Below are 22,378 nucleotides of genomic sequence, written 5' to 3'. Positions count from 1 at the left end.
ACTATTACCTGAGTCCCCTATGGGAGAGTTTGTTTATATTGGTTGTTACTTCTCTTGATTTTCAGTATTATTTCCTCATGTGGCTGTTTTTATTATTATTATTAATAGACCTAGAGCAGTTTTAGGTTCACAGAAAAATTTAACAGGAAGTAGAGAGTTCCTATATATTCCCTCCCTTCATGTAACTGCCCCTATTATTAACATCTTACACTGATGTGGTACATTTGTTAAAATTGATGAACCAATATTGATGAATTATTATTACCTAAAGCCCAGCTTACACTGTGTCACTCTTTGTGTTGTGTAGTTCTATAGGTTTTGTCAAATGCATAATGTCATGTATCCCCTACTACAGTATCATACAGAATAGTCTCACTGCCCTAAAAACACCCTGTGCTTTACCTATTCATCCCTACCCCCTACTCCCACAACCTCCGGCACCCACTGATTTTTCTCCTGTCTCCATAGTTTTGCCTTTTGGAATGTCATATAGTTGGAATCATAACAGTATATAGTCTTTTCAGACTGGCTTCTTTCATTTAGCATTATGCATTTAAGGTTCCTCCATGTTTTTGCATGGCTTGATAACTTATTTCTTCTTATCACTGATAATATTCCACTGTATGGATATTATAGTTTTTTTTAACTATTCACCTATTGAAAGAAAACTTGCTTCCTTCCAAGTTTTGGTAATAATGAATAAAGCTTCTATAAACATTTGCGTGCAGTTTTTTTGTGTGTGAACGTAAATTTTCAACTTATCTGAATAAATACCTAAGAGTGTGATTCCTGGATTGTAGGATAAGACTATGTTTTAACTTTGTAAGAAACTGTTGAAGTGTTTTCCAAAATGGCCATACCATTTTGCAATCCCACCAGTAATAAATGAAAGTTTCTGCTGTTCCATATCCTTATCAGTATTTGGTACTCTCAGTGTTTTGAGTTTTAGCCATTCTAATAGATGTGTAGTGGTATCTCTGTTTTATTTTTTATTTAGAGCTAGATATTACACTTAAAAAACTAGGGAAACAATTTGAAACCTACAATGTTAGTTTCCCTTAAAGTAGATCTGTATTTGTTTCTTCCAGGCATCTAGGAACACTAACAATAGGGGTTTATTTAATCTAATTATAAAGACAGATTATCTAAAGCTGTGCTTCAGTAAGTGCAAGGGCAGGATTTTTTTTTTTTTTAAGTTTCTGCTATATAGCATAGGTAACTATATTCAATACCTTGTAGTGACCTTTAATGGAAAAAAAATGAAAACAAATACATGTGTGTGTATGCATGACTGGGACACCGTGCTGTACACCAGAAACTGACACATTACAACTGATGGTACTTCAATTAAAAAAAAAAAAATTGCAAGGGCCACTCTATTTTCAGTTCACTCTTAGTCCAAGAGTATACCCCAGCAGGGTCTCAACCCAAAGCACTAGTGGACTTTGACTTGAGACCCTCTCTCTGGCAGATTCTCAACTCCAATTTTCGTTCCTCAAGCCCTGTGACATTGTCAAAAGCTCTGCTTCATTTCTCAGCCTCTCAGCTGTCTCTTCTGGAACTGGCAGTTTCCTCTGAGGGAAAAGCAGCCCCAAATGCTGTGCTCACCTCTCTAGGTTTCCTATCTCTCCAGGATCTTGGCCTCTTAATTCTTCACTGCCCTTCATGGAGATATTTTTAAAAATATTCTGTCCAATTCCTCCAGTTCCCATGTGGAGAGCTGATCCACATATTCCCTAGTCTGGCATTATCAAAAGTATATGCTCCTTTTAGGTATTTTAGTTCAACTAACAGCAGACATTTTAAAGATGGAAATGCTTAATATTTCATTATTATATGATTATATAAACCTGCAATCTTAACATCTAGCTATAATTCTCCATTTATACTGCTCATTTAAATAGTACAATACAAAAATTTCTACTTTCATCATCAAGCATATTCATATATACACACATATACACACACACATATATAGAGTACACACTTAACTCGGCCCTGTATCAACCATAGGTAATACAAAATACAGAGATTTCTGAAGGGAATTCCAGTCAATAAAATCTTGGGAAAAGGCTTTTTAGAAAGGATAAGCAATCAATTAAGGGGAATATAATTCTCTAGAAATGTGGACTCCCTGAAGGTTCTCCAGCAGGAGACTGATGGGTAAAACATTGTTTTGAAATATGGGATCAGTGTATAGGATAGATTCTGAAGTTTGCCTCTTAAGAGGTAAATCTGGAGACAGGCTTCCTGAAGACAGGATTCAGGACAATGTTGTCCTCAACCTCATCACTGTAAAAATAACCAACCATTTACTGAGCACTTACTCTTTGTCAAGAACTGAGCTAGGATACAGTAAGAGAAATGGATAACTGGTTAACTAGTAGACTGAATGAATGCCTTAGACGCTAATGTAAATTATTTCTTTACAGACACCTTCATTACCTTGACCCAAGTCTCCTTCTCTTCAAACTCACCTGCAAAACTCCAACCTTGGTTAAATGACTCTGCTGGATGCATACATGGATCCATGGCAACGTGAACAGAATTGGCACATGACACACACAACTGGGTTGACTGGTCTCACCTTAAACCAACCACCACTCCCTAGCACTACCTGGCAATCCTACTAATCTCCTTAATCCAATCAGTCTCCCAAACTCTCATTCTTTTAGTTTCTTGTCTCTCCTCAAATTCTGACATTTCCACTCTTCATAGTCTGAGCTGGTGACTCAGATTCTTTTTTGCACTGAGAAAGTAGCATCAATCAGCAGAGCATTTCCAGAGATTTCCACTATACCTGTCAACTTACCAGGAATTTACAAGCATATATTTTGTCTTCTTTCCACTTACAATAGATACACTGTGTTTCTATCCCTTCCACCTCTGAGTTGGCTCTAATGCCCTTCTGCCTTCTATGGGATATCATTCCCTCATTTGCCCCCCCCTTTCTCCTGCATCATCAATTTTCCCCTTGCTACTACATCATCCTATAATTTCCCCCTTCTTAAAAGAAGACTTTGATCCCACAGCCCTAGTTTCTACCCCAGTTCTCTGTTCTTCACAACAAAACTCCTTAGACAAACTCTGCATTCCACTTCAATCAGGTCTACATACCCACCACCCTACAGAAGCAACTCTTCACAAACCCACCACCAATGACAACAGAGCCAAATGGATTCCTCGTCTTCCTCTGACTATTTTACCATCTTACTATAAATGTCATTTGACACAACTCACGCTTCTCAAAGCATTTTTCTTCATTTGGCATCCAGTACTGTCTTGGTTCTCTTCCTGTCATACTGGCCAAGCCTTCTCAGTCTCCTCCTTAACTTCTCAACTTCTAAAGTTTGGAATTACTCATAGCTCAATCCTCAGACCTGTTCTTTTCTCAGTCTTCCTTCACTTTCTAGATAACCTCTTTTAATCCCATTGCTTTAATACCACTGACATGCTGATGAGTCCCAAATCTTATCTCTAGCCCAGTCCTCTTCCCTCAACTCCTGATTCACGTATTTACCAGAATGCTTAGTATCTCCACATGAAGTCCAACGGGCATCTCAAAGAGTTAATGTGTCCAAAAGAGACATCTGTATTTTACCCCCAGCTTTGTTCCTTCCAAGGTCTTTCCCATGTCAGAAAAAAGCTATTCTATTTTAACCTGGTACGCAAGCACAACATGTTACTTCTCTTCACCTCTTTGATACCTACAATCACTGTAAGCTCTACCTTTAAAATATATACAGAATCTGATCAACACTCAACTACTAGTTGTCTGTTCCAAGTCCCCATCATCTCTTACCTGGACTACTGAAAAAGCAGTCTTCCTGAGTCCTCTTTGCCCCTCTACACAACAGTCAGAGATTCTCCTAAAATACAATTCAGATTATATCACTTCTCAATTCAAAACTCTCCAGTGCATTCCTATCTCGTTCAGAATAAAAACAAACAAACAAACAAAAAAGCCCCTACATCACCTGGCCTCCTACTAATTCTCTCCATTCCAGCTACCCAGGTCTCCCTCCTTGTATTCTTTCAGCATACCAAGAAGACTCCTGTCTCTCTGTTTTACTTGCTATTCCCTCTGCCTGGAACATTCTTCCCCTACATATAAAATGTGGCCTCCTTCTTTCTTTCCTTCAGGTCTTTACTTAAATGTTATTTTATCAGAAACTTCTCTGACCACCTATGTAAAACAGTACCCTCTGTCCCCCTTAATTTTCTTCTCAGCACACATGTCCACCTGACAGTTATTTGTTTCTTTACTGTGTCTCCATCTACTATAATGTAAGCTCCTCAGTGCAGAGTCTATTCCTGTATCCCTGCAATTAAAACAGTATCGGTATATAGTAGGTACTCAACAAATCTGTGGAGTAAATTGACTAAATGAACAAATGAACACAGAGAAACTTTGCAGTGAAGAGAGTCTGAGCCAGGACGTTAGGAATAGGAATAAAAAGAAATGAGGTGGGGAAAATCCTTCCTTTATATATATACTATAAAGGAAGGATTCACAGGCTCTAGCGACTACACTGGGTTGAACAGTGTCTCCCAAATATTTGAGTAGAGTTTCAGAATGGGACTGTGATATAAGAAGAAATATATCTGGCCTTTGTCCTGGGTTTCTGGTGCAGAGCTCCTAAAACCCATGGAATTTCCTGAGTGATAGGAACATTTTTTTTGCTATTCACAACCAGCCCTTTACAATCATACCTGAGTTAATGCTAGTAAGTTAATTTAGGGTGGCCCCCCCTAGATTATGTCAAAATGGGGCTGGTCACCAGAAAGACCAAGTGATAGGAGGTTGGGAACTTTCAGCCCTACTCCCACCCACCTACTCCTCACCCTCCACTTCCAGGAGTTGCCAGGGAGGCTAGAAATTGATCTCCATAAAAAAAAACCCTCTTAAATAAGGAAACCTGGAAAGCCTCCAAAGTTGGTGAATACATTGAATTCCTAGGAGGGAGGCACACCTAGAGAGGGCACACCTTCCCCTCTATACATTGTCCTATTCATCTCTTCTATTTGGCTGTTTCGGAGTGTATCCTTTATGATAAACCAGTAAAAGCAAGTAAAATGTTTTTCTGAGTTCCATGAACCTGGGTGAGGGGGTACTGTGGTAATCCCAATTTATAGCCAGTTGGTCAGCAGTATAGATGGTCAGGGACCTGGCACCTGACCTGGGGGCAGTCTTATGAGACTAAACCCTTTAATTTGTGGAAACAGATGTAGTGTCAGAATTGAACTGAATTGCTGGACACCTAGTTGGTGTCCAAAGAATTAGATAACTGGTTGTTGGTGCTGGAAAACACTCCAGAGTGACCTCATCTGGAAAAAAAAAAAAAAAGGTACAGGTAAGGTCGTCAGCAACCACCAGAAGCTAGGAGAGGGGCACAGAACAAATCTTTCCCCAGAGCCTTTGTAGGGAGAATGGCCCTCCTGGCACTTTGATTTTAGAAGTCTAACTTCTAGAACTGTGAGCAAATATATTTCTGTTGTGTTAAGCCACACGGTTTGTAGTAATTTGTTACAGCAGCCCTAGAAAACTAAAGCAGTGATGACTAGATTTGGGGAAAGGGAGCCCTCAGGATAATCAAAGGTTTGAAGCCTAAGTGATTGGAAGAGTGACTTTCGACTGAAATAAATGAAAGTCCAGAGGGGAAAGAGGCTGTAGGAATGATTTTGACTTTGGTTTTACCAGTCCAATACAATCACAGGATAGTCAAATGGATGCCTTAGTGTCACAAATGTTACAACACTAAAGAGTAAAAGAAAAATCAAAAGGACACTGATGCAAGAATCAAAGCTAGGATTTCCCTTTAACCACATTCTAGCCATATTCACGGAACTCTTTTCAATAACCATGACTATTTATCTCTGATACCTTACTTTTTCTCTGACTTCTACAACACCGTGCTTACAGCTTCTACCTCTATGACCACTTCTCTACTGAATCTAGCAACTCTTTCCAAATCAACTTAGTTCTTAGTCCTTTTATTTTTCAACTATTTCCAAAATCTCAAGTGTCTAATTACACATCTCTAGTCTGAGTTACTGATCTCCATGCTTTACAATCCATCATTTCTGGTTATCTACGCAGTATCTTCACTTGGGAGTCTAGGACGTGTCTACACGAATGCATTGCTTATCACTTCTTATCTGTTGTGTGTTTATAGTCAAATATATTTTCTCTTTCTACTCAACAGGCACATGTTCTTCATTCTACTGTGACAACTCCACTTATATTCTCTCACAGCTAAAATACTTCATTTTTTTCTCTGTCTTCTTATTTAAACACCATATTCTATTATTTTTTTTCCCTTGAGACTACTTCTCAGAGTCATCCTTCAAGCCCAAATTCCAGACTTCTTACCTCATTTTAAGTTTAATATAATAGCATCTTAACTGGCTTCCCTGTCTTCAGGCTCTCTTCTCTCTAGCAGAGTAGTTCTCAAATGTCATGTCCATACAGCTGACCTGGAAATGACTAATAGATTCTTTAGTGTTTCATGCTGTTTTATTTCTCCAACTAGATTATATGGTCATCAAGGGCAGGAATCAATCACGGCCTCTATTTTCCCTCCAGTGTGTAACAGAATGCTAGGCCACACAACATATTCAATAGGTATTTTACAACTTTAAGACTATGGCTCATTTTTTTTTCAAAACCATTCAAAACTGCGTCTAACCAAGAATTATTTCAGAGAGACATACCTTAGGATAAAAATAACAAGTTATCATTTCAAATGCCTCAACAGGAAAAGCACAATTCATTGTGCTCATACCAAGAGATCTCTTTTCATACTCGCACTTCAACAATGTGCAGGGAAAAATATACAGAGAAGCCATTAATCACAGAAGGGCACTGCAACTCAAGATACTTGGTCAAGCTTTTCCAAACAAATCAACACAGCACACTATCATTACACAAAGACTCTATCTAAAAACACTTACTAGAGATGACGTAAGCTTTGTGCTTAGGATGTTGGAGCTGTAAATGAACACACTCAAATGGCAGTGAGCCATCTTATCTAGTTTGGGGAGAAAAAAATAAAGCTGCTACTCTCTATCAGGTTATAAGAACCTCTCACAGCAAAGCAACTCCGAAGGATTATGATTTCTGCTCTAGAGTTTATATTTTGTGACTTAACTCTTACTACACAAAAAAGTCATCTAAAGAAACTTAAAAAGTCTGTTGCATTTTTATGAATCATATTTAGGTAATCTTATAACCAAAATTTTCCTATAGCAGCATCATCTTTAACTTCAATGAGAAAAGGATCTGGGTTAAAGAAATTAATGCTATAGTGATTATTCTGCCACAGGAAATAAGATGCAGGTGGATTACAGCCACAATGAAAAGAAGAGCAGTTAAGTATTTGGAACTAAAGAGAGAAACTAAAAGTGTAACAGTGCAGAAAAAGCACAGAATTAAGAACAGAGAGATATATATATGCATGTATATGCATGACTGGGACATTGTGCTGTACACCAGAAACTGACACATTGTAATTGACTGTACTTCAATTTTAAAAAATTAAAAAAAAAAAAAAAGAACAAAGAGATGCAGACTTTCGTCATGGTGTTCTTACTAGTCAAGTGATCTTGGCTACCTACTAATCCAGTTTCCTAATCTGTAAAAGCTATCTGAATGCTAATATCCTCCATCCCTAAAATTATATATAGTTACATGCTTTTTACAGTGTTTCTATGTCACATGTATTGTCTGTTTTTCCCCTTTGATGTAAAGTTGTAAGCCTCTAGGGCAGTGTCCCATATGGTGGGACAGCTCTGGGACATAAATTATTTACTAAATTGAGTTTAGGAATCTCCTACAATTTAAAATCATAATGTACAGATCCCATTTTAAAAAGTACAACAGATACTTAACTATATTCACACCCATAATTTAGCAGTTACTTCAGTAGGAAAAAAAATTATTCTACATCACTGATGAAAGGTTATTTTGCAGGTTTCTTAAAGTATCACCTCCTCCCCTGTTCCTGGTGTACTACCTATGATTAGTTGATAATCTCTCTCACCACTGGATGTCACTTTTGCTCCAAAAGAAGTCAACCCAAACTAACCTCAATAATTAGAATCTGATCCCTAAGACACATATCTCTAAAACCTCAACATAAAAGTTTTTCTTTATAAGATAAAACCAGCTTTTATAATTTCTAATGATTTCTAGCTAAAATCTGGCTTCAGAGGCTTTTAGGCTTCCAACAGTACAAGGAAACATAAGTAGGATTTCTGTGATCATCCCAAGCCATAAAACATTTCACTGAAATCCCATCAATACACAAGCACTGCTCAGTACTTATCTGGACAGAAAAAGAGAAGAGCTATACATAGGGAAAAAACAACAGAACAGCAATGTAAGTATTTACATGTGAGTGTAAAACACTGGGATTCCTACATAGTTAAGTGCTGCTTTCTAATCTCCATGTTATACTACTCTGGGCATAATGGGAAGAGAAAAGCACTATTCATAAACCAAGACAGTGGGAAAGGAATGACCTTTAGACTTCTCGTGTTGTCACTCCAACTATTGGGACACATTTGGCAGCTATATCTAACAACATAAATAGGTGAAGAACTGTGTCCTTGATTTCCAAATTCAGAATATGTAAATGATACACAGTTCTCTCCTCTTATACAAATATGAACATCTAACCTTTCCAAAAACATACAGACATTAAGACGCTGGTGTGCTTATGTCTAGAAGCACCTTCCTCTCACTTCAGACCTCCTCACTTCCCCAGAAGCAATGCCACTACTAAGGGAACCTATCAAATGGAGACATATCAAATCATTTGCAGGATTTTTCTTTTAATGCTACCTTCTCCCACACACACACACATGCCCCAATCTTGTTGAAAATAAATTCCAAATCGCTGCTTCAGTGAGCTGTGGTTACTGATGAGGCTATGCTGCACTACTGGGGTTTGCCGAGCAGAGAAGTTGTAAACCACTGACTTAGATGGATCATCTGGTAACATAACTTCCATGATGCCCTGGCCTAGCTGCCAGAAAACAAAGTTTTATAGGTTCTGGAAAAAATATGCCTGCAAAGATAAAACTTGAAAAAGATCATGGCTGTGGGAACTACCATGGCTGTTTCAGAAGCCTGGGGAAGGCCCAGTTCCCCCTGCTGGGGACAGGAGATATTTGCTCCTAAAACCTGAGTTGGAGACAAAATATTTTAACCACAAAAACAATGTTCCAAGCAGTAGTGCACAGCTGAAACAGGCCGAATAACCCTATAATTTAAGAGCAGAATGAGTTAAATAAGACTTGTATAGGCTGGTCTAGAAACTTCATTAATGAACAACACTGTCTCTGTGGAAAAATGCATGTGGGCTATGACAAACTGACTTGTACACATTTAGAAATAAACCTGTTGAGCAGTTTGCATTTTTCTCAATTTACTTTGCAAGGTTGACAGCAAAATGTCATGTTTAAATATCAAATTAAACACATTACTAAAATCTCAGTTTTAATTATACATTTTATTCTCCTAAAATAGTTATGTTTTACTCTACAGAAATCACTTTAATAAGAACCACTTGCCTTTTTCTGGGCAATTGCAGCTCGCTGCAGTTTCTCTTTAGCTTGATTATACTTCTCTTCTCTGTCAGTGATACGTTCATGAAGCTTATGCTTCTCTTCCATCCACTGTATTTGCCTCTCTTCCAACGTCCTGTCAGAATAATGTATGCAAAACATGGGAAGTTAACTCTTAGAGTTAAAGAGATACTATCAGAAGTATAATCAATCTCATTACCTACTTCCCCACATCCTTCATTGTCTAACTGCAGGCATTCATGGCCGGCCACATATTTGCTAACACTGCCATTACTGAGTGTCTTTTATGAGCCAGGACCGTGCTTAGAACAGTATGTGTGCTACATCATTTATCTTTTGAAATAACCCCTTGAGTTAAGTACTTTTATCAACTCCATTTTACAGGTGAGGAAAACTGAGGCTTAGAGCAGTTAACTAACTTGCTTAAAGACTTACACTTGGTTACAGCAAGGCAACTGATAATCAGCTTTGAAACATGATACCACCAAGCTATTAAAAACAAAGATGTAAAAATCAACCCTAGTATCAAATCTTAATGTGGTATGTTTTTTGACTAGGGTAAAATTCATATCAATGATATTTTATAATAACATCATAACAACTTTCATTTCTAAAGTTCTTCTGTATGCGTTATGATTTTTAGTATCATTATTATAGAAAGTACAAATGAGATATACAGATCCTGAGGAGTCAGATTACATGCCTAAGGTCATACAGATTTTAAGGGTCTTGGCTGGGACCAAAATCACATTCTATTGAACCCCCCTAGTCCAGCTATTTTCTGCTATATAATCCTATGAATAACATTCAGAAACCAATAATGAATTAGTTAAATCTGCTAGGTATACTATGATTAGAATTTTTAAGGATAATTCAGTCAAACACTGAAAATCCCAAGATACAAATTCTTATTTTTTGCAAAATATAAGCAAAATAATTTGGACCCTGTGGTAAGTCACAACACATTATGGACAATTATCTTGCTTCCTTCCTTCCTTCCTTAAAATATGAAATAACAGAAAAACTAAAGGAAAAAAACTTTATGTGGCAAAGTAGCCTTCAGAAGAAAAAATCTGAAAAGAATTTTTTGTAAATTCAAATAAAAACTTATAATAATGACGTTATAGTCACAAAGTAAATACAAAATAGTAGTTTTCTACCATATCTAAACAAAACTTTCCAGAGAATATAAGATCTTAATCACCAAAATCATCTCCCTACCAGTTGACTAAACTGTCTACTACTCACAGATTTCAAGACCAAAAAATATAAACAAATGAATGAGCTTTTCAAAAGGAAAATCCAAAAGGTTATAGTTTTAATTCTAGGAAGTAAGTTTTGCACATCAAAAATTTTTTTCTGTTCTCTGGCATTGAGAAGAATAATTTAGGTATTTGAAGTAAGAAATATATTGATTTACTTAATGAACAAAGAAGTGTTTCTTTAAAGGTTTTGAAAATACTTGGTCAGGAAGAATTTTAAAAGGTCTTATTCTCTAAATGTCTTAAAAAACAAAAACTCCAATGTCCACAAAGCTCATCTCTAGAAACAGAAAGTACATTACCAAAGACCATTGTACACTGTCAAGGGGTACTTATAACTTAGTCCATAAAATACATTCAACAGTGGAATTATCATTAAAAGAAATATATACAACAGAAATTAAGAAATAGATAATATAACAGAAAGAAAAAATAGTTTGTATGTTAAAAACAAGCAAACTCTACTTTTCAACTTCTAGTTGAGCTTTTTCAGCTTGACTTCTTAAACTTCGGCATTCCTGTTTTAACCTCTCCACCATTTCCTTCAGTATTTGGTTTGAATTCAGCAATTCATTCTCTGACTGTGTAAGTGAGGTCACTTGGATCTGCAAACTACTGATTTGCTTAAAAGAGAAGAAAGAAGAGAAACATAAGGCCACTAAACAAACACAACAGAGTACGAGAGAGACAGCAGACACTAAGCATCTTCCCTCACAAATGCCCCACTCAAGTGATGCGCCCCTGAGGACACCCTGAAATGAAGTAACAAAAAGCATCAGCATCAGAGTCATTTCTTAATATAATCAGAGACCATCAAGAAACTTATTCCTCAGTCTGCCACTAAGTCCTCTCTCTTCTTCCCCCAAAAAACAGGCTGGAGGAGGTACTGGAAATGGGAAGGTGAGTAAAGAGAATCCAACTACTAGAGAAAGTCTCCTATTGGACTTCCTCTAGCCTCCTAGGAAAGAACAGAAATTTTAAAAGCAGGTCAGCCAAGAAAGCTGCTAAGAAAATTCATTCTCCCACTCCCACATATCTGTGACCAGCAACCCTTCCAGGAGTTCTGCTTCCTGAACAGTCAGGGATCATAAGTACAGGAAGGATCACTCTCACATTGTTTTCAAATAGTTTTAAAGCATTCTATACACCCAGTGTTGAGCAGAAGAAAGATGCTCTGAAACCTAATAGGATTCCCTGGCCTCTAGAACCATTTATCAAACGAGGAATGTCACTCAGGCTGCTTCTCCATCCCAATTTACCTTTTATCTGGGAGTACTTTTTCTTATGAAAAGTAGCTGATTATCCAATTACAGATTCATAGGCTAGGAGATTCTCATTGCTCTTAAGGTACATCCAAATAATCTCCATTTGGGACAAATGTACACCTACTTCCTGCACAAACCATTTTACCAATTAACACACAGCTCTCATTTTTCTTTTACTTTCTTCTACCTCTCTTAGCCATTCTCTGTGAGAAGTTTGGAAGTTGAAAGCCAAGAGTCTCCAGATCAAAAGAACCCATTATGAGACTCAAGAGTCAAAAGAAATCAGATTCTTTATGCAGTAAATGGGAAATAATTCCATTACTTTCGATGGTAGCAAGGCCACATACAGGACTGTATTATGTCCAAAGAGCAACCGTCAGAAGAATAAAGTAAAATCGTGTGTCTCAGATTTCTACTTTAGAATGAATTTCTCCATGAAGAACTATTCAATATTTTTAACTGGAGTTGTAAATATTAAATCTGTATTATAGCTGACTGAATAAGCAACTTTCAAAAGAGTTTAATACATCTCCATATCTATAGGATGACAGAAAGCCCACACCAATGAAACTAAATCACTTCTCTCAGAGTATCAAACACTGTGCCCTCCTAGTTAAGACTCAGAGGCGTAACTGTGTATATAAAACAATGCCACTAGCACACAAGCATAAATCCTAAAAGTGGAATTTTCACTCCTTATGATTTGTTTTGCCCGTGTAAATCTTTTCTGAACCCAAACAACTTTAATTAAATATGAATTTCCTTCCATAAATACAACTCTTAGTTTTCACAGGAATATAATAAAAAATAGCTCATGAAATAAGAAATGTAAAGTTGCAAGTCAATGACACATGTAATTTAAAATGTGGATGATTTTTCTAATCCACATTTTAAACTCAGAATATCAGAATATTGTCCTTTAAACCATAATTTTAAAAAAAATTCATCATGGACCACAGCATATAAATATATTAAAAACAGCAGTTAATAAAAGATGTTTAATAAACTAGAGCTTAAAAAGGTTTAAACACTTTTATCTTTACATAGCAACCTTATCAATATGTTATCAACTAGAGTGATATTTTCAGAATAGTTACATGTGAAATTCCAACAAAGAGTCAGAACAGGTTTAAAGAAGCAATTTCTTAAAAATGCTAAATAGTTTGCTAAAGTAGTACCTTTTTTAGGTCAGAACTTTCAATTTTTTCTTTCTCTGCATTTTCAATATCGACAATTTGTTGTTGAAGTTTTAACCTAAAAATCACAATCCAACAAAAGACTATTAAAAATTCATAGTTCATATATTTCACTGAATCAGACATTTTCTTGAGTGCCCACATTGACACCAGGCATTGTGCTATGCAAAGTGGTAGATTTAAGAACAAAGATTTTGATTTCAGGTAACTAAGTTGTGTTCACATATAATTAAAAATGTAATAAGCTTCTGCCATGGAAAACTCTACAAACTACTGGCCTAGAGAAAACAAGAAATCAAGTCTATCTAGGAGGATGAGAAAATACACAGATAAAAATCTGACAGGTAGGTTTTTGACAAACGTAGGGAACAGCATGAGCAAATGGCCTTTGGTGGGCGAGTGTGTCAGTAAGGCAGGAGAGAGCAGTCCAGTTCAGAAGCCCTTTCCAAGCCGTACAGTAGTTCACAATTGACAGAATGGTTTCAGATACACTGCTACTTCACTTTCACTCCACTAGGTAATGGAGCTCCTAAATGCATCCTTAATGCCCACCATCCCAAGTAAGTATCTCCATCTCCCACTTCATTATGTTGCAGTTTTACTGATTTTAAGTTCAGGATTTAAAAGAAAACTATCCAGTACTGTACACCACACTGTATTCTATAAAGTCTGAACTTTCATCCCTGAAATGAATAAACACTTTCACAATTTGTGTCCTCTTCAAAAGGAATGACACATTCAGTCAAAACCTTAAAATGCAGCGAATCTCTGGTGACCAAGAGACTAACCTCATGAGAAAGATTTTACACTAATTAGGTTTGGCAGGATAAGACCTCAACCTCTCCCTTCTAAAAACCCTTCAAACACTTACCTCAAATATGATTCCTTTGGCACATACTACTTATAGTTTAGCACTATTAACATGCCTTTTGAAGCCAATTAGAACTGCTTCTTGGGAACACTAATAAGAATTCAATAAATATTTGTCGATGGACTGAATGAACCAACCCAAATCCTGGATTAGACATTTAAATGTGCAAATTGGTGGGACAATTTGACATGGAAGAAACCATAAAATCCATTGCTCCATTTACATACAAATGCCAGAATCAACGGAGCTGAAGAAAGAGGGCCAGTCCTGTCTTCCTTACTCCTATGACAGTATCAGTCACACTCTTATTTCATCACTCTAGCTATACTATTAACTGTCTCAAACTTTCTGTCCATTTCTCCCTTAAATATCCATAACTGATAAGAGATTTTTGCTTTTTTTAAGGAGAAAATTAGTCCGTGATATAAGATCTTTTCAGTTAGGATTCTAAATGATAATTAAATTTAACAAATAAAAAGTAACCTTAACAGGGATGATCAGGGTTTGGGAGTAAGTTCAATGGTCTTAAATTTCAATAACAAAAGAGTTCAAAACAAATAGATAATACTTCAAAAGACAGTGCTGAAGATTTAGGAATAAAGTACAGTATCTTTTAATTAGAAGGTTTTTTGTTTGTTTGTTTGTTTTTGGGGGGGTAATTAGGTTTTTTATTTATTTATCTTTGATGGAGGTACTGGGGATTGAACCCAGGGCCTTACGCATGTTAGGCATGCACTCTACTACTGAGCTATACCCTACCCCCTAGAAGGTTTTGAATATTCAAGATGTCACAAGTCAAAAGAAAGTAAGTACGAAGTACAGAAGAAAGTGCAATTAATTTTCATTAAGACACGAGTAAAGGCTACATAAGAGAAATGCAATTTAAACTGGAACTTGATGGCAAAATAAGAATCTGAGGCAGAGAAATTAAAGGTAGAGGTGAAGAGGAGGCTAACTGATGAAGACTCTAGAGGAAACAAAGGAGGGGGGATTAAAAGCACTGTTTACTTTGGAAGTAAAGGGAGAAAAGAATCTTTTTTTAACATTTTTATTGATATATAATCATTTTACAATATTGTGTCAAATTCCAGTGTACAGCACAATTTTTCAGTTATACATGAACATATATATATATTCATTGTCATATTTTTTGAAAAGAATCTTAATTAAAATAGAAAGGGAGGAGAGAATGAATAAACATATAGAATTCTCAGAGAGTAGGAAGTTGAAAGAATTCATATCCAGCACCCTTTGCTCAAGGACAAATGAGCACACAGGAGAACAGTGTACACAGTTTCCCAGCTGAGTGGGAGGCATGGGACGCAGGCTAAGAGACTGGAAGAATAAAAAAATAAAGTACAAAAACTACCAGTTTCATTATCTTCAATGAGAATGGAATAGAAAAGAGTGAGGGGGAAAGGGAACGTCTTTGGAAGGACTGGCTCTAAGAGATGACAAGGTCCAAAACATGGCTAAGCGTAGGGGCTGTTAGAGTAGAATAAAAATGAAGACTGCCAGAATGAAGATAAAATAAAAAAAGGCTAAGGTGTTAGATGAGCCAATAATATGAATATTGTAGTCAATAAGAACGATGGTAAAGGATAGAAAATAGAAAAATAACTGAGCCAGACGTCAAGGTTCTCGGTGAGTACAGGGGAGTATCCTGTAGGTCACTAATTGGAGAGAAAAAGATAGGGGTAAGATTTATGCAAGGAGTATCAAAGGAAAAGCCATTTTAACCAAAGTTAGTCAAACAATGGTCTGGAAGCAAGAGTCAGTTCACAAGCACTGATGTCTCTTCGTGGTCCCTAGTTGCAGAAGAGAGGAAGGAAGAATGATTTCCACTTAAAAAGGCTGCCAGGTAATAATGCCATCAGGACAGAGAATCCGTGACATGTTTAAAAAAATGTGGAGACTGCAAAACAGGTAATGGAACAGAGACTTCAGAAGCTATAGCAAAAATTGTTAAAAGCAGAGCTTTACTGGATTGTTGGCAGGGAGAAATCAAAAGGTAAAGGGTAAGTTGGGGAACAAGAGACTATGAAGTCAAGTACTTCATATTTTAAAAGAAATTATGGAAAAAATGGAAGTGTATTTGGTAGGTAGACCAGAGGGCCAAGGTACAACAGAGTATGCAGCTGTGGAAAAGTTCAAAGGGAAACATTTGGAATAACAGTGAGAAGGAGCTGTTCCAAGTTCTCTTCAAAGTACAGAGTAGCTAATTACGCTGATTATTGCCTAGGTTTTCTGTGGCAGGCAGCTGATGTGTCATTCCAACAATCCACAAATATTTACTGAGTACCTAACAAATGCTGAGCCAAATCCAAAGTGTTGCATACACACCAGAGAATAACAGACAGAATTCTTATATTTAAGGAATTCACAGTCCAACAATACTGACTGACCTTTCTTTTATGATGGAAATGTTCTGAAATTTGCATCATCCAATATGATAGCTACTAGCCACATCTGGCTACTGCATATTTGAAATGTGACTAGTGTGACTGAGGAACTGCACTTTCAATTTTTTTTTTTAAATTTTAACTAATTTAAAATTAAACTTAAATAGCTATATGTGGCTAGTAATATATTAGGCACCAGCTTGTCTTCACTTGATGTCAGTCTCCATTATCAAGGGAAAGCAATACAGGGCAAGCAAGAGAAGTTGTATTTGCTATTTCTCCACTGTCACAGATCCTTAGAACAAGTTTCTCGAGAGCAGCTCTTCTTGGACCAAACCACTGAAAGCAAGGGTCTTGCTCTGAGTGATGAAAATTTGACTCTAGCATGATTAACAAAAAGGAACATTCCTGGGCAGATATAAGAGACTCAGTGACTCAACGGAACTCAGTGACTCAATGGAACTACAGAACCAGAACCAGGCTAGAATAATTGACCAGAATCACAGACGAGGACATGCCACACGAACCGTCTGGTCTGTCTAATGCTGCCACATATTTTTCCATCACTTACTTTGCAGTTCAAATTCTGTAAAAGAACTTGTTCAGCTGGCCATGTATAAATCTCCTTGCTTCCTACTAAGATGATATACAACAGGTAATTCATCTCGAAATGGAGTATAAGTAGAAAGGAGGATATATTAAGTAACACGTACTTTAAAAAAAAAGTTTCTAGAAACCTTAAGAAAAGAGGTAAAAAACCACAAATGGAAAACAGAAGTCTAGCTTTAAAGAAAGCAAAATCTGGAATGATCAAGTTCCCTTTCCCTTACTTAGTTATTGCTGTTATTTCTCCAACTTCTCCTCACTAATGATAACAAACTTCACTCTACCCGCCTCCCGTCCCCAACCCCCTTCTGTCACTCAGAATAGGCATAAAACTTGGGCAGGGTCTGAGTGCCCTATCCCCCTGGCCATAGTGATGGGCCTTTTCCAGATTTTTCTAACCTGAATCATCAAGTAAGAACTGCCTTCTTTGATCTCAAAATACAGTCATGTCCTCACAGAGAAAGCAGTAGGAGAGAAGCAGACACAGGAGTTAGAAGACAGGAGGTAGATGAAAGGAGGGAAGAAGCTCTCATCTGACACATTTGAGTTCCTAGATCCAGGTGTCCATGAGATCAGCATGATCCTGTCCTTTCAACAATTTATGTCAGTCAATAAAGTCCCTTAATAATTTAAAATAACTGCCAAAGCAGTGATTAATTCTACTTATCACAGATACCTGTTGTTTGTAAATAAATGGACACTTCTGCTTTTTATGCTTTAGACTTTTCACATCCTTAGCAAAACCTTTTTTTCCAAAGGTAGTCTCTTTCTTCCTATCACAAATTCTAAATAAAGTAAGCTGTAATTGTAATTATTTTATTAACTGATCAAAACAGACCTAGTTGATGTAGCTAGACTTATAAATCAGAAAATCAGAACTGCCAGGGAAAAACAACCAAAATTGTAGACCATTAAAAAAAAAAAAATACAAATTTTGCAGATTACTCCTTCTGCTCTATTTCATGTTGGTTGCTATGTCCTTATTTTAAAATAAGTTGGGGGTCAATTACACATTATAAACGGTCTGGGAGAAACTGAAGAACAATCAAAAAAATTATCAAAATGACTAGTGGAATAGAAAATTATACATATTTTTAAAAAGCTAAAGGAATGACAGCTGTTCTATACAGAAAACAACAACAACAACAACAAAAATCTAAGGGTCAAGTTCATTATTGTCTTCAAGTAATGATTGCTGAACATTTTATCACTATGGCAACAGAAGCCCAAACCAGGAAAAACAGGCTTAAATTCTAACAGAAAAGATTCTAAGGCCAAACTGTGAGACCATAATAGGATAAAACATTAGAGTAGGGTTCTTGGGAGTGGGTCTCTCCTTTCTGGAGACTGTTAAGGAGAGATTTAAAAACAAGAAAAACAAAAACAAAAAAAAGACCTAACCTGTCCTGAACAGTTAAAAAATGTACCCACCCAAAAGCAAAGAGTAAGACAAGACTGGCTCTCAAAATCCGTAACAGATTTATGATTCTAGAATTGTAGTAGCTAACATTTAAATTAATAGCTCATAAAACTTGACATTTGTAAATAATATATATGTATCTGCATAAGGTGATTCTTTCCTCAGTAATGAAAATCAAAAACCTTGTCATACAACCTACAGCTTAATGAAACTGATTTTAAAAATTTCTCAACTTTATATAATTAGGAAGTTGTTAACATTTTAGAATTTAAAAAAGCAGATATGGGGACTTATCAAGATAACAGCAAATGTCTTGTTCTGTGTTATATAAGTCCTGCAAAACAATACAGAAAATAAGATCCAATAAAGCCATGCAAAACCACAACCTTCACAAAACTGGAAGACAGAAAATACCCAAACTTCAAAACAGCTGTAAATAAAAAGAGGAAAATAATTCTAAATCCTAGCAAGTGACCTCTCATGTTCCTGCCCAGAAATCTCTGCAGTAAGCATGAGCTCACTGCATGTGAACAGACTTAACTCCTCCATCAAAACAAAAAGATCTCTGATTTGGATCCAAAGCAAGACCCAACTATATGCTATACATAGAGAAGTAGTCATAGATAGAAACACATTAAAATAACAGGAGACTTTAATATATCACTCTTTGTATAAGACAAACCAAGCGGACAAAAAATAAAGTACACAAAAGACCTAAATATCATAGTTATTAATAAAGGTAGATCTTAAGGATGTATATATCAAATTTATACTTTTATATGGAGCACTTTCTTTTCTAGTCCTTATGTAACACCCACAAATATTAATCATGTTTTTGGAGGACTGAGACAGGGGTGAGGCAAGTGAGCTGGCCAAGGTGAAAAACTAAAGGAGACTCACTACAGGGTTCCTGCAAGTCCATTGTTGACACATAAGTGTGAGTATCTCCTTAAATTTTGCACCTTGGGTGCCTCATTTGCTTTACCCTGGTCCTGGCCTTGATATATTAGGTCACAAAGGAAGTATTAGTGTGTTCCATAAAGTGGAAATAAAGAAGCAATACTCCTTGATCACAATGCAATAAAACTAGAAATTAACAACAAAATTTTTTAAAAAGCCAAAAAACCCTACCACCTGGAAATTAAAAAACCTGCTATGGACTGAATTGTTTAAGTCCTAACCCCCATATGTAACTAACTGTATTTGGAGATAGGGCCTTTAAAGCGGTAACAAAGGTTAAATGAGGTTTTATAGGTGGGTCCTAATCCTACAACTGGTGTCCTTATAAAAGAAGAGATACCAGGGATACACACGCACAGAGGAAAGGCCCTGTGAGGACACAGTAAGAAGGCCAAACCAAGGAGAGAGGCCTCAAGGGAAACCAAATCTACTAACACTGAGATTTCTGACTTCCACCTTCCAGAACTGTAAGAAAATAAATTTCTATTGTTTAAACTATCCTGTCTATGGTATTTTATTATGGCAGCTTCAGCAAACTATTAGTTTGACCTACTATTAAACAATTACACTTTCTATCAATACATCTTCTATTAAAACACTATGTATTATAATCTATAGAATACACTTAAAGCGGTGATAAGAAAATTCTCAGCATAACACTTTTACCAATAAAGATGAAAGAATGAACATTAGCTGAATTAAATTCCCAACTCAAAAAATAACTCAAAAATGAACAAATAAACTAGAAGAAAGCAGAATGTATATACAACATGATCTTAGAAAACTAAGACTCCACAAGGCACCTAGAAGATACACGACTTCAGTAAGGTCAAAAGATTCAAGATCAATATGTAAAAGTCAACTATATTTGTATATGCTACCAATAAACAACTAGAAAGTGAAATTTAAAAAAACCTCCATTTATAATCACACAAAATGCTTAGAAATAAAATATAACACAAGAAGAACAGGACATATACAATGAACACTACAAAACTTTGATGACAGAAACTAAAGATGACATAAATAAATGAAGAGATATACCATATTCATGGACTGGATAGACAATATTGTTGAGATGACAACTCTTCTCAAATTCAGATTCAGTGCAATCCCAATCAAAATCTTAACAAGTCTTTTTGAAAATGGTGATAACCTGATTTTAAAATTTATGTGTAAAGGCAAATGACCTAGAAGAGTCAAAATAATCTCGACAAAAAAGAACAAAGTAGAAGACTTGCACTGTTTGAATCAAATTTAACTATGAAGCTACAGTAGTCAAGAGAGTGTGATATTGGTGTCAAGACAAACATACAGACCAATGGAATGGAACAGAGTCCAGAAAGAGACATGCACATATATAGTCAACTGATTTTCAACAAGGTACCAAAATAATTCAAAAGGGGAAAAGACAGTTTTCAACAAATGGTGCCTGAACAACTGATGCCTACATGGAAACAAAAAATGAATGTCTACCATCACCTCACACCATATAAAAATTAACATGAACTAGATCACAAAACCTAAATGTAAGAACCAAAAATTAATCTTTGAGAAGAATACCATAAGAGAAATATTTGTGACACAGAATTAGGCAAAGATTTCTTAAATAGAACACAAAACATAAACTAAAAAAAAAAAAATTAACAAAATGGATTTCATAAAAATAAAAAATCTGCTTTCAAAAGACAATTAAAATAAGTAAGAAAGCAAACCACAGACTGGAAGAAAATGTCTGAAAAACATATATCTCACAAAGGGCTTGTGTGCAGAACATAAAGAGCTGTTAAAACTCAGTAGTTTCCCAATTTTAAAAATGGCCAAAATATTTGAACAGATGCTTCACAAAAGTGAAGCTGCCTATAAGCACATTGAAAGATGCTAAACTTTACTAGCCATGAGGGAAAATCAAATTAAGATGGCAGTTGACACGATTACAATTATTAAGTTAAAAAGATTGACAATAACAAGTGTCAGCAGGATGTGTGAAACAAATGGAACTCAAATTCTGCTGCTGGGAATGAAAACTTCCACAGTCATTTGGAAACAGTATTGCTGTATGTTATAAAATTAAACATACATTTGCGTACGACTCAACAATCTCATTTCCCAAACATGTAACCAAGAGAAGTAAAAATGTGCATACAAAGACTTATATATAGATGTTCATAGGAGCACTATTCATAACAGCCCCAAACTAATAACAACCCAAATATCTGTTCATCAAAAAGGGAATGAATAAACAAACTGCTATATATCCATACAATGGAATATTAATCAGCAATAAAAGGGAATGAACTACTGATACAAGCAATAACATGGACAAATCAGGAGTTGCCTAAGGCTGGGGATCAGGGAAGAGATCAACTGCAGAGAGCCATGGGGAACCTGTTAGCATGATGGAACTGTCTAGGCTTTCACTGTGGTTATGAGTATGCAACTATATACAATTACCAAAGTTTATCGATCTTCACATTATTTAATGAATAATTTTATTTTATGTATATTAAATGCCAATAAAATAAAAAAAATTTAATGGTAAAACACAGAAAGAAGAGTAAAGCAGAAATCAATGAGGTAGAACAGAAATAAATTCAATATATCAAAAACCTAGTTTAAAAAAACACTGAACTATTTGTTTAAAAATGATTAAAACAGTAAATTTTCTGTGTATATAAATATTTTTTACCCCAATAAAAAAATAAACCACTACTGACTTGATTAAGAAATAGAAAGAGAGGAAGAAAGCACATAGACAAAATAAGAAATGACCAAGGAAAAAGTAAGCACTGATATAGAAGAAAT

The 22,378-nt window shown here is 35.9% G+C and overlaps 1 protein-coding gene across 14 annotated transcripts in view; it reads right to left on the bottom strand.

Annotated features, from left to right (window-relative positions):
- CEP83 (centrosomal protein 83) overlaps positions 1 to 22,378 on the bottom strand; it is a 156,900-nt gene that overhangs the window by 18,238 nt on the left and 116,284 nt on the right. For 11 of the 14 annotated variants that reach the window (XM_074375270.1, XM_074375269.1, XM_074375273.1 and 8 more), the window contains 3 exons: positions 13,297 to 13,372; positions 11,319 to 11,476; positions 9,577 to 9,706 (listed from right to left, as the gene is read on the bottom strand). In XM_074375270.1, coding sequence (XP_074231371.1) covers positions 9,577 to 9,706; positions 11,319 to 11,476; positions 13,297 to 13,372 — 364 coding nt within the window. Of the gene's footprint in view, positions 1 to 3,802; positions 3,870 to 6,373; positions 6,488 to 9,576; positions 9,707 to 11,318; positions 11,477 to 13,296; positions 13,373 to 22,378 lie in introns of all 14 variants that reach the window. The other 3 variants (XM_074375279.1, XM_074375281.1, XM_074375278.1) reach the window with 3 other exon arrangements.

Source organism: Camelus bactrianus, chromosome 12 (assembly GCF_048773025.1).
Source record: "Camelus bactrianus isolate YW-2024 breed Bactrian camel chromosome 12, ASM4877302v1, whole genome shotgun sequence".
Lineage (NCBI taxonomy): Eukaryota > Metazoa > Chordata > Mammalia > Artiodactyla > Camelidae > Camelus > Camelus bactrianus.
This window is presented reverse-complemented; position numbering and strand designations above follow the sequence as displayed.